Genomic DNA, 18,171 nt, shown 5'->3' on the forward strand with positions numbered 1-18,171 from the left:
CTCCCTTAAAAGTTTCCAGATAAAAGGGGATTTTCTAGAATTTAAATAATGAATACATTCATTGGAGATAAAGATGATTTCCCGTCATAAATGAGATGTCCCAATGTTCTCCCAATGGTACTGAGCAAACAGCACCAGACAGACTGACATATACACACAGGGTCTGCGCTTTTTGTCTCTGGTCCCCAAAGTTCTCTAAGTGAAACAGTCAGATGACCTCCCATGCCCCCGGGTGGCCTATCACCTTGACACAGGTGGCCTGCCACCTTGACACGGATACATCACTGGCGATTTCAGCTCACGGACCTGTTTAGCACTTTGCCCTCAATAGGCTTTGCTACTTTTCAACACCACTTTATAATGCGTTTCTATTCCTTGGATGGCAAGTAGAGGTTTCTCACTGAAATAATTTTACTTTTATGTCAGTTTCAGAAATTGAATGGAAGTAATACATGTACTGCAGAGGTCCTACCACTCATCTGACAGATATTTTTTAAGCACACACTCTGCTCCTGGCACTGAACCAGGCCCTGATGGACACAGCCCACCAAGGCATGACTTCTAAAGGACTCTCATACCAATCTCTGCTTTTCAGCAAATGCCACATTTCCAGTGAAGACCTTCCTTGTGCTCCCTGCCCAGAGACTGTGTTGCTCCCGTTTCTGCTCTCCAACTGTGTGTTTTCCTTACACGTCTCATATTCCACATCTGCACATTCCTGTTCCATATTCAGTCCTGTATTTCATTTGAGGGTCTGACGCATGCACACCCGAGGCGTACATACCCCTCCCTCCCCCGGGAGGGAGATGTGCCATGGTCAAGAGTCCCATGCCCCAGTGAGAGGGTCCAGCAGGCTCTTCGTGGCCAGCACTAGCTAGAAGGGCCCACCTGGCTCCTTCTGCTCTAAGCGGGTAACCATGAGTTAGGCAGCTTCTCATTCAGTCCTCACATCATCTCCAAGAGGTGAGGGATGCTCATGTCATTTTGCAGAAGAGGCACCTAAAGTTCAGAGAGATTCAATGTGGTTGGTCCAAGTCCGAGAAGATCTCATCGTGCAAGTGAATCTTAAAGCAGACGTCACTGGGCTAGAAGAAATGGGTGGGTTAATCTTGAGGAGATAAGGACAGAGGAGAGCTTTAACAAGATAGACAGACATGCAGAGAGATACAAATACATAGTGGCAATCATGACATGTGAGATATGGATAAATAAATGCTGAGATGAGCTTGAAGCCTTGAAGGCCATGACCAGTATTTTTCATTTAAATGCGCTTCTTTTATTCTCATCCAGCAGTCAGGAGCCACTGCAGACCGTCAGCACGGGGGCAGGACCAAAGAAAGAATTTCCAGAGGAAGATCATTTCTGAAGCTTAGCACGGAGCATCACAGCGCAGACAAGCTGGGAAGTGGGGGTAAGGTAGGGGGCAATAGAGCCATGCCAGGCTGAATTTCTACAAACTCTCCCTTCATGTTTTGTTTCCAACCACATGCTTATAACCCTTACTAGAGCATACTGGAGCAAATTCTAGGTGCTCATCTGAAAATCTGTTCTCTGACAATTTACACCACACGATCCATCCTGATCCCTATTCCCAAACCCTCTGTCGAGGTTGGTGTGTCTTTCCCCCACTCCCGACCAGCATGCAGAGGTGTGGGGCTCAGACAGCCTTCCTCCACTGCGTGTGGGATGACCAAGACTCCCTGCAATGTTCTCTTAATCCCTGATCCCAACCCAAAACACAAAGGCCAATTAGCCTCCAAGACCTAGTTCAAGATGTATCATCTTCGCAGAACTTTCTCTACAACCACAGGCTCCCAGGAGCCTTCCCTTTCCCCCCAGCTCCTATGATGATTGATTTGAAACTCATAAGGCCTCAAATGAAAATTATAAGGCCTATGACGTGCCTGCTTCTCTAGTCAACAATTACTTTATGATCCCTGCAATGTGGAAAACACGGTGCTCAGAGCTAAGAGGGATCTTCGAAGAAAAACAAACATGGATGTCTATGGGTGCTGGGTCTAACTTTTCAAGTATGTCTTGCCTTCCCGAGTGGCTGCAACCTTCGGGAATCTGTAGAATGGCGGGGTCACCCAGGTGAGGACTTGCTCATGTTACTGCTGCAGACATCCAGAGCAAGGGGCAGACACACCTGTATTAGGACTACAAGATCCACAAAGGACGAGAAGGACTTAATTTTGCTGAAGTGTTATTGAACTAAATTTCTGATAGTCTACTCTTCTAACACAAGCACAGAACATATAAGAACTCATGACATAATGGGGCGCGTGGGTGGCTCAGTGGGTTAAAGCCTCTGCCTTAGGCTCAGGTCATGATCTCAGGGTCCTGGGATTGAGCCCCACATCGGGCTCTTTGCTCAGCTGGGAGCCTGCTTCCCCCTTTCTCTCTGCCTGCTTCTCTGCCTGCTTGTGATCTCTATCTGTCAAATAAATAAATAAATAAAATCTTTAAAAAAAATCAAAAATAACTCGTGACATAAGAATTTTTCTTCTAACTCCATTCCTGTTGCCATTCAAGTTCCAAAAACAAACAAACAAACAAAAAACCCAAAACATAAAACCACCATCACCCGCTGCATTGACCCGACATCTCCCCGTTTCCACTGAGGCACCCTCAAAACCCTTGCTCCTCTAGGCACGTATTTTCTTCTGTGTTTCAGAAAAGCCCTGCAGGCTCTGAGACCTGCTGTCCCCTCATTTTAAAAGGCTTTTCTTTTACCTCTGCCGTGCTAACTCAGCTCTGACATCTCAGTGAAAGCATCGCTTCCTGCAGGAACACCAGTCAGGTGTTCCTTCCCTGAACCTTGACACGCTGTCCTTGACCTTAGGAGTAGAACTGCCCTTCCACTTGCCCCTTGAACAACAGATGGTTCAATGGTGCACATTCACTTACATGTGGATTTTTTTAAATAAATGCTACAGTACAATACTGTAAAATGAATTTTCTCTTCCATGGTTTTCTCAGTAACATTTTCTCTCATTTATTGTAAAAATGCAGTATATAACACAGATGACACTGTGGTACTCAACTGTTTATCTCACCAGTAAGGCTTCAGATCAACGCTAGGCTATCAGTAGTTAAAAGTTATATGCCAAGTTTTTGCCAATTTTTAACTGCATGGGGTATCAGTGCTTGCATGCCCCACACTGTTCAAGCATCAATTGTAGATGCTATTGGTTTAATTGGTCATTTCATGGGAGGCCAAAGACCAATTCCTCTCCCCTATCATATCAACAGAGCCTACCACAGCCCCTCGCATTGAGCAGGTATATTTGCTAGATAAATTAAGATAATTACTTACTAAGCGCCCAACTAATAAGATCAAAGTGACTCCTTTGTTAATTCATAGAAGAGAAACGAACGGAGTTCATTCACTCTCAACGTACCAGTAAGTTCAAAACTGCTAAATCTTACATAGACCCCCAAACTCTGCGGTGAGGAGAGTCCACGTTCTTTGGCAGACTATTAAAGCAGATGGTGAGCCAAAGACAGATTTATACAGTTTTTGATGTGTTTTTAAAAAGTTGGTCTTGATTCGAGCTCAGCTATCCAAGAGGATCTCAAGGAAATTAAAAGCATTCAATCACTATTTTTAAGCTTTCTAGAAATTGCAATTACAGCCGTCCCTTTGAAAATAAGGCATCTTTAGGGGGAGAGGTATTGCTATGGCTACAACTTCAAACAGACAATGAAAACAAACCAGAAAATGGACAGGTGACTTAAAATCTCCAGTGAACAATAACTATAGGACTATTTTTCCTCTAATACAAGTAGTCATGCTTTGGGAAAAAAAATTAAAAAACAAAATAACTAGAACCTTACAGCCAGTGTTATAATTTATAGAAACTACTTAAAAGTCATTATTACAGCATATGGCTGGAATATTTCTATAATATGGGATCTAAATGAAGTGTTTTGGTTAACAATTTCTCAAAATAGCACTTTCGTGTGTAACAAAACAATTGATGAGCCCACAAAAATATTTTATATGGATAAAACTATCATTCAGATTATTAAAATGTGGACACAAGCACTAAACTGGTTTGAGTATTTGAGTATGAGAATTTCCCCACCATGAAGCACATTTTTTTTTTTTTTTTTTGGCTTGGCTTTTATCAGGCAGTAGAAACAGAACAAAAAGAAAAAAACATTTTAGATTGGTAACTAGATTTCTAAAAGTGGTTGAAAAGCCAAGTGTGATTAGAGATGCTGATAATTCTGACATTATTTAAAATTAGAAGAATTATAAACAAAATATTAATAACCTGTGAAACTTCCCACATCAACTATACTCTAAGCAAATACATTTAATAAAAAATGGTAATAGTTATGTATTGAACATGCAATATGTGTTAGACATGTTCATGTAGGTTTTAATTAACCCTCAAAATATCCACGAGGAAACAGGCTTGCGGTGGACCCAAGGCCAGCACGTGGTAGAACCAAGATTTAAAATAGTTGTCTATTTCTGTATATGTTCTACACCATAATACGTAAGAATGAAAGCAAAAGGCAGAGACTGTAAAAATAAATGGCAAAAATATGGAGACTGATTTTCATCTTTGATGAATAAATCACTGAACTAAACGTTGATTTATTTAACGCATGAGTCACAGTCACTGAGAAAGGGTTCACATCCTGAATGCACTCTACCAGGATCGGGGAGATCAATCCTACGTTTGGAACAGACTAAGAGCTCCTCCTAATGGCACTGGGAACTGGAAATGCCACCCAGATTTTGAGAGAGGTCCTTATCCATTTCAACAATACACACTGCCCCCTTTGGGCAACTCTGTGGTAGAGGAGGAAGAGGGAAGTGACCGAGCTCCTCAAATACAATTGGTTCTCAATGAGTATTTCTTGAAGATCATGAGATCCACCACCAAGCTGGCTTTTCGTAAGTTGAGACAAGCTTTAAAAGCTATTGGGACTGGGTGTGGTACATAAACAATGAATTCTGGAACTTTGAAAAGAAATTTAAAAAATAAATAGAAGCCACTGGGAAGCTATACTGGGCTCCTTGGAGAGAAGTTGGGGATTCTGGAATTAAATATATCTTTTTTCTCTTGGATCAGGCACTCTTGGGTTCCTATCATGTTTACTTATCAAACAAGGCCACTTCACAAAAACCTGCATTTTTTGTTGTTGTTGTCTGAAAACACTGTCTTTTCCACTCCTCTGATAGTCATTTTGATACTAATTTAGCAGTTGTCTTATTAACCTGGAAACAGAGAAAGGGTCTAAGTGACGACCTTATGGCCAAGAAGTCACGAAGATCCAGATATATTTGGAAACTCTGTCTTGTTTGATGGGTGGTGTGGTATGGCAAAATATGCCAAAAAGTGACAAGGATCCCTGGAGAATAAGTAACTCCAGATTGGAGTGAAAATGGTATTTCCAGTTTTGTTCCTTCATTGTTTCCTGATACTTCCCCAGTTTCTCATCATGGCAGACAGATTATTATGATGAGAACATGAAAAAATTAAGATAGAATTGTGCTACAAAAAGCAGAAATATTGAGACTATGTTCCATTGTTCTATTACTTACTATCATTCTGCACTGATGTGGGCTTTCAATGCTTCCCTACTTGCTCTTTTGCTGTGAGGTGAAGAAAACTCTCCTACATTTCTGTATCCCCCATTTTATACCCAAATTTTCAATGGCTAGGAGCACCTTGGTAGTGATAACAGGTAAAGGAATAAAGCAGAGAGAGACCAAACAATAACCAGTCTTACCACGAGAAGATTCCCTAGAGGAAAGGATGTCAACATATAAGATTTATTTCAAAAAATGAAGAGAAGGCTTAATTAAGAGGAAGGATGAAATGTGAAACCTACATCTTGATTGTGAGAATATAAGAGTCATTGACTAGGTGTTGAACTTGGCAGGTACCTTATGCACATGGTAGCCATCATGGCTTTAGTACTGATACCTCGAAGCAAGACCTACATGTTAAAATCCAACAGGTTCCCCACAATAGTCTATCAATTATAACAAGGCTCTCCAGATCAATTCTCCTTCTATGTGCTGAACATATAGTAAATACTTGCCTACACTTCACCCATTGTTCTCTCAGTATGTAAGATAAGCATTGTCATTTGTACTGAAATACAATTCTGACCAGAAAAAATTTCCATTCTCGAACAATTTTTCTATTTAACTATCACCTACTTCATTATCTTTTATGAAATAAACGCCGCCTTTTTTCAACAGTATTAATTCATGTATCTGATGTATCCCTGGGCAAAGTAGAAGATACAGCCCCATCCTCTCTGAGGGCTTTACTCTGGGGAGGGAACCTGTTGCCATATCATTCCTCACCTTGGTTCTAACAAAGCCTTCCTCTCTCTCCTTTAATTGTTAGAAGGTGGGTTACTTTCCTCTCCAAACAGCTGAGTGGAGGATATGGGTCCCATTAAGCATCACAAAGAGATAGGCTCACCTTGAATCTCAGAGTAAAATTTATCATCTGTTTCCTGAATCAAGGCTGTAGTCTGTTTTACTACAGAAGTAATAGCATCAGAATGGACAACCTATTACTTAAAAATTTTAGGTTATGCTGGGCACAAGGTGTTTGTGAGACAAACTCTTTAATAAAAATATCTGACAGGCTCTTCTATTAGAGTGACTGCTTGTGGCTATCCGCAACTAATATTAGCTGTAGAGTACATTAAAATGTCTTTGGCCAATTTTAGAGGGATGGACTGCAAGAGAAGATAGATTACTTCAGATTCTTTAAAAAGTCTTTTCACTTACATACAAACGAATGTGAGGCTTAAAAAAATCCCGAGCTATACATAAATTCAAATGTATTAGTGTTGAATCAGTTCAATCACACAATAGCATATTTATGAAGGAATGAATTAAAAAATAATAAATATATTTTTATATATTAGAGCCCTGAAGCCTTTATCTTTTGTAAGTATCTTAACATTGGGAATATACATAGATTTTGGTTATTAATATCTTTTAACACATGTGGAAAGACACTATTTTTTTCTTTATATAGAAACATATTTTCAGTTTTTAATGGGAAAGAAATTCACCTTAGTCCATGCTTGTGGTGTGTGTGTGTGTGTGTGTGTGTGTTCTAAATGTTGGTAAAGTAATGGGGATTCACTTTCTCCAAAGTTAATTTCTTTTCATGACTATATAATTGTAACACCAGTAACCAGTAATAAGGAATGTCCTGCTTTGAGTACAGCAGCGATGAACAACTGGTATTTTCTTTTTTCAGATTATTCCCTGCTAAGACAGAGACCACTTTAAAATGGGCAAACCACAGACAGGAGGATTACCAGTGCATTCATTCTCCCCCAACTCCCCCAAGACAAGAGTTCTCTGGACTTTGCAAAAACAGTAACCTCCACCCAGAATACTACAGCAAGATCTCCCACTGAAACTTGGCTTTATTAGGTTCGCTGGCATCTTTAGTGAAACACACTTAAAGCATCAGTTATTATGGTTATTTGGTATTGTCTTTTAAGAAACAAAGAATTATCCAAAAAAATGTAAAACAAAAGCAGTGAGGGTAGAAAGTTCCCTTCTGTGCTCTAACATGATCCTCACTCTCAGAGAATCCCCCTGGTTATTCAGAGTAAGCAGACTGCTTGTTTATTCACAGAGATGAGTACTTCATTCCCTGAGCAACTGCAGTGGAACCCTCCTTTGTAAAGGACAGCTGGCCGGAAAAGATGGCTCCCCGCTGACCAGAGAGCCCGACGCGGGGCTCAATCCCAGGATCCTGGGATCACGACCTGAGCCAAAGGCAGAGGATTTAACCCACTGAGCCACCCAGGCGCCCCAGTAGTTACTTCTTTCTTAATGCTCCTGGTATTGACGATGACAGGTGTACATACCTCTTCTGATTCTGGAGAAGCCAGAATGTTTTAAAGCACATCAGGTGATTCTAACAGTGAACCATAAAAGCAGAAGTAATGGGTGAGTCCCCACCATATGATACAATAGCAAACCTCTTGGAGGTATTAGTTACATCCCTATTGCTACTTCCTTGTGATCTGAATCCATTTCTTTTTTTCACGTGGAAAAGGTGCTTAACAACTCTCTGCATTTGGTCCACTTTGTTACCCTAAACCAATAATCTGGTTGAGAATAGATAGGAGGGTCCACCCAGGACCCTGCCAACCTATAAAGAACACAGACAGTGAAATCTGGTTCTAAAAATAAAGATCAATATGGTCTAAAGACATGTTTAGCTAATGACAAGAAGAGTGATGATTTTCTCATGAATAATACAGAGACCAGGGCATTCCATCAAACCACACAGCATGACTGGATTTGTAACCATTGCTTTTTGCTGCTGGGATTCTCTTGGTACTCGCCTTCATCCACTCAAAAACTATCTCCTAGCATCTTGAATATAAAGAAAATGACAAAATGGCAACATTTCCCCCCCAAAATTATTCTTTTAAAAAGAAGGGTTTTGCCTTGTTTTCTGGTCTTTTCCAAATATCCCCCCCCCCTTTTTTTTTCCCAGATTGCTCTCCTATTCACTTTAAGAGCCAAAAAAACTGCTTGGAAAGAAACATTGGCCTGAAACTCCTCCGTAAACACTAGTTTGGGGGGGCTGTGGAGAGGGGCACCTGTCAGGATGGGTAAAACAAAGGTTTTAAAAATGTGTTTCCACAGACGGAAGTAGTTGTCAACAAGACTTAAAAAGAAACTTCTAATGCATTGCAATTAGTTCCTAGAGATCCACAAACATACAACTACAGAGAGAATTTTTGAAAATATTGCTTGAAGGCATGAATGAGTTCTTGTGTTTGAAACAACATTTCCTGAGACATCAACAATCATAGATCCAAGAAGTATTGTATCAAAACATTCAGATGGAAGTAAAAATAATGGGCTCTGGACATCTTGAAGATAACTCTAAATGTGCAGAAAACAAAACTCTGAAGGCCAAAGGCACATGAGAAAGGAGTAAATTAAGTATTTTCATAAATTATAAGTAAGCTTTAAAAGAAAGGAAAATTTCTAAATCAATATGAGACTATCAACATTTGCAACTAGATTAATGAATGTTAGAAGTAATCATCTATCTCATCTACAACACCCAAATTTATTTATCCATACTGGCCTAAAATGCCATTTTTGGATCTTCTCCCTCAGTATTTCCTTAAGATCAACATTATCCTATTTCTCGCTATTTATATAGTAGCGATATCTTTTTTTGTTTTTTAAGATTTTATTTATTTATTTGACAGAGAGCACAAGTAGGCAGAGAGGCAGACAGAGAGAGAGAGGAAGGGAAGCAGGCTCCCTGCTGAGTAGAAAGCCCGATATGGGGCTCAATCCCAGGACCCTGGGATCATGACTTGAGCTAAAGGCAGAGGCTTTAACCCACTGAGCCACCCAGGCTCCCCAATATATTAGTGATTTCTATCGGTTCATTTTTTGAGGGAGGGTGAAGAGACTCTTTAAAAAAAAGTAAGTTTATATTCCCCATCATTTTTTTTCATTATTTTTTTGTAATAGAAATTGCTTACAATTAAAATTCTCTTTTCCAAAGTTTGATCTTCCTCATCCTCAAGCTGGAAAGTTCTAAAGCTACTATCCTAGAGCGTAACTTTCTGTGTTGAAAAGAGTAGATCATACTCCAAAAATAGAGATGGGGGCGTGTGGGTGGCTCAGTGGGTTAAAGCCTCTGCCTTAGGCTCAGGTCATGATCCCAGGGTCTTGGGATTGAGCCCGCATCAGGCTCTCTGCTCAGCGGGGAGCCTGCTTCCTCCTCTCTCTCTCTGTCTGCCTCTCTGCCTACTTGTGATCTCTGTCTGTCAAATAAATAAATAAAATCTTTAAAAAAAATAGAGATGAAGTAAGTCCTACAATACCTTGTCCATGCATAAAATCTGTACATTATTCTTTGTATTTATGCATTTGCTTGGTAAACAGCATCTGTCACATACGTGTCTCCATTGTTAGTATAACGGGTTAATCTAGCAATAAGAGGACAGTCACCCTCGATCAGACATCGGAATGCCTGAATTACTCTCCTCACGGTCAAGTACAACTTAGCACAAAGCTTGCCTGCTCTTGCCTCTGTCTTCAAAGTCCAAGTTAGTGAACCACCAAGAGTAACTCTGTGTAAGACCCTGTCAACCACAAAGTGGTTCTACGGCCAAGAATTTGGTTATTATTTCAGACCACTGCCAGCTAAATGGGCTTTCATGCTTAAATTTATGAACCACCACATCCTTTTGCATGCTGAAGAATGAAAATCTCTCAGCACAGAGCCCCACCAAGGAGGTCTAAGGTAGGAGGTCCAACCTGTCTTCTGAAGCACTATAATTAAAAAATTTCTCAAGAAATTAATTTAACAAAGAAAGAAGTCCCGGCATGAACCATCCACAAATGTATTTGAAAGCCAGCTGGACCAGTACATGATCTGATCATCATAAAATTACTTAAAAAAATAATTTTGTGAAAAACGTTAATTAAGTAAAAAACTGCTTGACTGCATCTTTTTATTTTTCCTTCTATTCCTCTATTTGAAAGAGTGTGATTGCTTGTATATACGCTTCCACTTATTAAAACATTTCGCTTTGCCATCAGATCATTTCCAAACAGGAAATAAGTAAAAACAGAAAACTGATTAAAGATGTTTATACCTGAGAAATCTGCTGCTAGGAGATCTACCGCCTTTAAAACCTTCACTTGTAAAATGCCGACGTCCTTCATATCTTTCAGAGAATTCTGGAAGCACTGAGGGGGAAGAAAAGTAGACGTGAAAAGAGCTTTCTAATATACTATTTAATGCCGTAAAGTCCTACAGGAAGTACATCAGGCTTTATCATCATCTTTCTCGTGCAAAGCTTAGAAAAGTTCCAGAGTACACTGTATCAGCCAATGGGACAATTGGGCATTTACAACAAGCAGATGTGAAAAGTGACTGAGAATTGAGGACAGCATCAAACCAACTACAAAGCACACAGGATCTACCTTTAACACTGCCCCCTGGTGACAGCACAGCTACCCCACGGGAAAAATGTGTGTGGAGCTCCGTTCATTTTCTTCTCCCCTTTGTTTCTCTTGCATGAAGCTTCTAAATCACTCAAAGAGGCAACACCATTTTGGCTTCATTGGTACCAACTTTATGGAGACCAGAGGGCTCAACTTGGACCTTTCGCAGATACTTATTACCACTGGAAAGAGTGAGGATGGAAATACAGGGCATTTCTGGTCCACGTTTTAGCTGGCTCATTAAATTAGAGACTTAGCATCTAGTATCATCCTGTATCCACATTTATTTGATTTTTTTTTTTTTTTTAGTTTGCATGAGCCAATGATTGAATGTATCTACTGATAATTCTTAAGCATGCAGAACAATAGTTCACTGTGTATATACATTGAATCCTTCAGAAATGGTGCATGAAAGAGACAAGCAGATAAACTACTTCTGCATACCTCTAGGACACATCTGCTGAAAAGATTCTGCTTTCAAACTTTTGGATATCTTATTTCCGCTATCATCGGATAACTAAGAACCTGTGATAAGCAGGCCTTGGGGAATTATGGGAAGACAGTAAAATCCTTGTTCTTTAGGCATTTCAGGATACAATAATAATAACTTACTAATAGTTCAGGTTTAACTAACTTCATATGCACCATTTCCAGGCAGCTTTGAAAGTTGTTTCTGCTGTGTATTTTCAACCTAACAAACAAAGCAAAACAAAAAGAAAACGAAAACAAAAAGAACTAGCTTACACTCATCTGAAAACATCTGAAATAAAATACTTTTATAGTTTAAATGTGGAAATGCCTTCAAGATGTTCTATTCTTACAAGCTGAAAAACAAGAGGTCTGAAACTTGTGTTTTACGATGGGGCATTCTTTTCCTCTAACATGCTGGCCAGCTCTCTAGCTGAAAAAAACAAAACAAAACACTTGATTTTTCTATTTTGATTGGCCTCTTCGAACCTATTTTCCCTGAGTACTCCTCACATCCCAAGGCATGATTCAAAGCAGTCATTATGAACTTTTCTAAAATCACCTTAGAAGTACAGGTCACCCCTCATGAATTCGGTAAATTTTGCAATTTGTCCGTGGGAAAGTTTGGGGGAGAAGTTTTAAGGTTTATCATCAAATTTTTATTTGCTTAACTGCAGTCATAGGAGAGCATATTAATAGTGGATTTTGTAGAAACTCCTTTAGAACCTGCCAACCAAGACACACAGAGTCTGTGTTGACAATAAGACATGTGGCTAGGTTTTTGTACTCCCGCAGATAAAGAATTATTCAATTAATCAATACGTCTCGCGGTGAAGGATTTGGGAGGCACTAAAGTTTATGCTGAGAATAATATTCCCATTAAATAGGGATTCATCTTTGCTTCATTTTCGGGCTGCTTTCTAAAACATGTCTTTCATGTGTGGCGATAAAATAAATGTATTGATTTACAAAGAAGGCGGGATAAAAACAGAATGCAAATAATGGCACCTAGAAAGCCAGAGTACAAAAAAATAAATGAAGATCGCAAAACCATTTGATTTAAAAATGCTGAGTGGACTTTTAACCGTATTGCCACTACTTAGGCAAAAATCAGGAGCTGTCTTTATTATCCAGAGTCGTATAGAACAGCTCTGCGGGCCTGTCCAGAGCTTTGCTTTGCTCTACAAGACAGAGACACATTCTCACTTGATCCTGAGAGGTTCTGGAAAGGTAGCTCTGACACCACAAACATTACAGCTAATTAAAAAATAAAAACAAACAAACAAAAAAAAAATCTTTGGTGAACTTGTATTAAAATTTCTATATACATATGCAGACATGGGCATAATAATTGGGCATATGTATTGCCTCCTTGTGCATTTCCATTTTCTCCCAAGAGTTTCTAAAAGCTAACAATTCAGAATACCGTTCAGGGCTTTGAAAATCGCCAGCTCCAATCTACTTCCACCTTCTCGATAATGCATTAACCTTTGGATCTGATGTCTTGTTTTATGAGACAGGCTGTGAAACTCGGGCCAAGGATCTCTTTTCAGGCAGTTTTTTTTTAACTCGCAGACTTTGTTTCAACTCAAAAGCGGAGGTGGCGGGGAGCAGCATAACAAGGCCAAACACTCACGTATCGCTGGGCAATCTGCTTTCTCTCGCCGGGGTCTGCCAAGGGGCACACACACAGATCTGAGACCGAGACTCCGGCACAGGGAGTAAGTGTGATCAACATCAGGAGAGCCCCCAGGCAGCTCTCCAGCGGCAGCTCCAAGCAGTTAGCTTGCTTGAGAGGGAGGGCTGAGATATCCACTTTGCACCTGGAAAAGTTGGAGGAATCAGAAAGAAAAGGGATTAACTCATGGCCTTTCTGAACCTCCAAAGAACCGAGTTATATCCCCTTATCCCCCAAACCTCACTCTGTCTCAGCATGGGTTTCTTGCACAGTGAAGGTGATGGGGTCTCCCCCCACCGTCCAGCTCTTAATTCTCCCTCCCAGCCTAACACACTCTAAGATTAAGGAGACGAAGAGGTCAAGACACAAAAGGCAGCAAGCACGAGGGGATGGTTAAGTGCAAAGAGAAGAGTCAGATCTTTGCCCCATGAGGTCTGCAGAAAGGCGGTGAGCTCAAGAAATAGGGAGGAACAAGCTCCAAGTTCAAGCATTATGGATGAGGGCTCTGTAGGGCTTCTCTGTATCATGTCTTTCGCCAGCAAAGAGAATAAAGGGTCACAGTTCAAAAGGGAGAGAAAAGAGAAATCCAAGCGCCAAAGGGTTCCTGGGAGAAACTATTTTCTTCCGGATTAATGCCAACTGGTGCGTTTTTATTTAAAGCAACGTGTTAAGGTGTTTTCCTAATAGGCACAGTTCCACAGGGTTTCCCCAGGTGCACTGATGTGGACAAATGGAGCGTGAAGTGCACTTGACAGATCCCATTCCAGCAACACGGCCAGGAAAAGGCTTCACCCATCTGCTGTAAACTGCATGTTTTCCGTCTCTCAACAGTCAATGTTCTGGGGATGTCGAAAACCTCAAACACATTTATATATGGAAACAAACACCAAAAAGGAGGGCTGAGGTGCTAAGCCATTTATTTGTTTTAACACTGAAAACTCTAGGTTTGCCTGGACCACAACTGCTTTGTGTATGCACAGGTGGGTGGAAAGGTAGGGTCGAGTCGGGGGAGGGAGGTGGGCAGTGGTGGTTCCCAGCTGTAATACATGTGTGTGCATGTACCCATGTGGAATTCCTATTTTCCCCCAATAGTTATTGAAAGAGATGAGTAATCAAGACTTTAGAAAGGAAGCACCTTCTCTCACGATGTGGGAAAAGGATGGATTCTTACCCTAAATCTTCAGCGGACTCTGTATGTTTGCAGATCATTAAAAATAGGTAATCTTACCTAACATAGAAAGCAATGGCCATTTTGAATCACGTGATATCTAATGAGTTCCAGTTTCACACATTCAAAAACCTTGCAATCCCTTCGCAATTAAAGAAAAAAAAATCTGTAATACTAAAAGTCTATACCAGTTTTTACTACAGAATCAAAAAATGTATTTTAATACTGATATGTACCTATAAAATTAAATACGTGTGGGTATTTATTTCATTACCAAAAGTGATTCCAGTTAGAAGAGGTAGCAATTAGAGCTTTTGCATGTAATAAATTCATCAAGAATTTCCACCAGAGACACATCCACAAAAAAAAAAAAAATTCTTTAACTAATCCTCTGTGTCTTGAATCAAAACATTTTTGTGTGTGTATATAGCAATAAAGACCCTTTTAAAGTTTGCTACCATGAAAATAGGGATTACTAAATATTTTTATTTCATAAGCACGTATGTAAGGGAGGAATTAATTTTGCTTATAAAGAAAGAAATGTTATGTGCTTTAAGCCATTTCTACAAAACTAAATACCCATAAATTCTTAACCAATAGAACAGTAGCACATCTGCTTTGGAACACTTTGCTAAGCATTATTTTACATTGTTACATACACTTTGATTGAAAAAAGCTCTTCACGGAAAGATAAATGATCCAACTTTGTAAGAATTTTTTTCTGGTGGTCACACTCATTAGTCCAAATTAGCAATAACCTATTTATGGCACAATCATGTTAATGTCATTAGGAGGAGGTAATTTATTTTCATCCTTCGACGACCACGTCTCTGTTGTAGTGGTGGTTTCGCTTGTTTTTTTGAACAGCCAGAAGTGACTTGGAGGCAAGAAACAAATAATGTTTGGGAATTAAAAAGGATGCCTACAGTAAGTTTTTCTTGGATGAATCAAAATGAACCTTACGTTAATTCTAAAAAGTCATCTAAAATGGCTGTGAGAAGTATTAGCATTTTTAGGATAATTATGCACACTCTCCCAGTGCCTGTGTGAAGGCAGAACTCATTGGAAGAGAGCAACTTCTATTTCAAACAAAAGTTGAATCACGCACCAGACAAAATGCAAAGTAACCACTGGGTTTGGTCTTAGAAATTACACATTTCCACAAACTTGTTCGTCATGTCTCTCCCCTGTGAAACTTTTGCACCGCTCCCGTTTCTAAAGTCTATGTGGATGGACAGGAAAAGAGCCCTGCTTGTTTTAGATAAGACGGTTCCCACAAACAACAGACTGGGGATTTCTGCACGAGCTTACTGGGTTCTACATGATCCGTTAACTGAAGAGTGGGTTCAGTCAAATATTTTTACTTCCATAGTGACTTGAAAGAACAAATTAAACTGGTAGACTGCCATCATGTCAATCATAATTTAACACTGATCCTTTTACACATGGGTTATGACCCAGCCTCCTAGGGTACCTGCCCCATTATGCGAATTGGTATCTTAAGAATTAAGGACTGATTTACAGCTACCCCCTGCCTAGGGTGAACAACTAGCTACCTCTAAAGATGTCGTCTTTTTTGTTTTGTTTTGTTTTGATTTGGTTTGGGTTTTTTTGTAGGATCCATATGGAATGTAGGACTTGAATTTACAACTGTGAGATTAATGGCCACAGGCTCTACTGACTAAGCCAGCCAGGTGCCGCCACTAGAGATGACTTTCTATAAACTTTCTACAATTGAATTACCCTCTGCCTCTGTTCTACCCATCTGGCATCTGCATTTACATCCACATTCTTGAAGAAAGGAGGAAAGCTGGAAGAAAGAAGAAATTAATTCCCTACAAGAATCTCCTCCAGGCCTCCCATGTTACTCTATTTCAACCTCGGTCCACATTGTTCCAGCTCATCCTCATGTCTCAAGGAGAACCAGAAGCTCTGGAGGTTAGCCAGAGACTGGAAGAATTATTTATATTAACTCCAAGCGAGGAAGAGGTACTTCATTATCAGCAAGAGCAGAAGGAAAAAAATTTAAGAGGATTTGTCTCATGCAAACTGGTGCAGCCACTGTGGAAAACAGTGTAGCGTTTCCTCAAAAAGTTAAAAGCTGAACTCCCTTATGATCTAGCAATTGCATCACCGAGTATTTACCCAAAGAATACAAGAACGTTAATTCAAAGGGATACACGCACCCCTGTGTTTATAGCAGCATTGTTTACAATAGCCAAGATAGGGAAGCAGCCCAAGCATCCATCAACTGATGAACAGAAAAAGATGATGTGGTGTATACATGCAACGGAATATTACTCAGCCAGAAAGAACGCAATCTTGCCATTTGCAATGACAAGGATATGGCTACACAGTATAAGGCTAAGTGACAGAAGTCAGTCAGTGAAAGACAAATATTGTATGATTTCACTCATATGTGGAATTTAAGAAACAAAACAACCAACCAAAGGAAAAAAGAGAGGTAAATCAAGAAACAGATCTTAACTGTAGAGAACATATTGCTGGTTACCAAAGAGGAAGTGAATGGGGGGAGGGGAGAAACAGGACATGGGGATGAAGGAGGGCACTTGTGATGAACACAGGATGATCTATGAAAGGGTTGAATCACCATATTGCACACCTAACACAACTATAACACTGTATATCAACTCACTGGAGTTAAAATAAAAACTTAAGAAAATAAAAAAAAATTAAAAATACAAAAGATTGGTCTTTCCGAATTTCTGATGTTAGCACCATAATACCCACTGAACCTCCCGAAGAAAGGTAAGTATTGTGTGAACAAAACATCTTCTATTTTTTTTTTTTTTTTTGAGGTTCAAGTAAGGATAAGTACTCTAAAGTCTAAAATCTTTAAGACAAAAGAGATAATCTGAAATACATCCATCGAAGACATTTTTAATACAGAAATTTGGAAAGGAGAATTTAGGTTGTTTCTTCCATTTTCTAAAGGGTGTCAGATTCCGCCCTGAGAAAATATCAAATGATTTAGTTGGTCTCCTAATTCTCTCTTGGTGCTACTGAATCACTACAGAATCTGCTGCATCCTCTAAATTTCATCCCAAACTCTACACAAATGGCAATCTTTTAGAAGCATTTATGAAAGCTGAGCTTACTAGTGTATATGTGAATTTTCATTGAAAAGTAAACTCAAAAGTTTTCGGGCATATGGTCTAAATGGCTCTCATAATTAATTTTTCAATTACCACATCAATTAATAAATAAATAATAGGCACTTAAACTATTTTTTCTACGAAGGGTCATAAAGCAAATACTTAAAGTTGATGGGCCATGTGGTCTCTGTTGAAACTACTCAAGTCCCCTTGTACCATGAAATAGACCATGTAAACTAATGAACAAGGCTGTTATCCAATAAAACTTTATTCAAAAATAGGCAGCCAACTGGACTTGGCCCGTGGGCCCTAGTTGTCTAACCCTTGATCTGTAGACATCTTCATAATTTGGTCATTGCAAATTACATCCATGCTAGTATCTTAAAAATTTAAAAGTTTGGTTGCTGACAATACAAACACATTGACAAAGGCATCAGGGAAACTGACCTAAAAAATAATTTTGAAAGCCTAACTTTTTAAATTCTTTTTTATTTATTTAAGAAATCCCTACACCCCACATGGGATCTGAACTCATGACATCAAGATCGAGAGCCACATGCTCTTCCAACTGAGCCAGCCAGGCGCCTCGAAAGTATAACTTTTAACTCACCATAATCCTAGAAACTCTGGCCAACATATCCAATGATGGACTGAATAAAAACCGATAAAGCAATAAAACTTATGAACCTGCTCTTCTTTCTGTTGGGAACCACGTGGAAAACACACATTGTTCACATAC

The 18,171-nt window shown here is 39.6% G+C and overlaps 1 protein-coding gene across 3 annotated transcripts in view; it reads right to left on the reverse strand.

The window, feature by feature from the left end:
• Positions 1–18,171, reverse strand: part of MCTP2 (multiple C2 and transmembrane domain containing 2) — a 239,285-nt gene that overhangs the window by 100,936 nt on the left and 120,178 nt on the right. For all 3 annotated transcript variants that reach the window (XM_032842343.1, XM_032842341.1, XM_032842344.1), the window contains 2 exons: positions 13,107–13,293; positions 10,651–10,744 (listed from right to left, as the gene is read on the reverse strand). In XM_032842343.1, the coding sequence (XP_032698234.1) occupies positions 10,651–10,744; positions 13,107–13,293 (281 nt within the window). The remainder of the gene's footprint in view (positions 1–10,650; positions 10,745–13,106; positions 13,294–18,171) is intronic.

Source organism: Lontra canadensis, unplaced genomic scaffold, assembly GCF_010015895.1.
Source record: "Lontra canadensis isolate GAN:19392208 unplaced genomic scaffold, GSC_riverotter_1.0 scaffold128, whole genome shotgun sequence".
NCBI lineage: Eukaryota > Metazoa > Chordata > Mammalia > Carnivora > Mustelidae > Lontra > Lontra canadensis.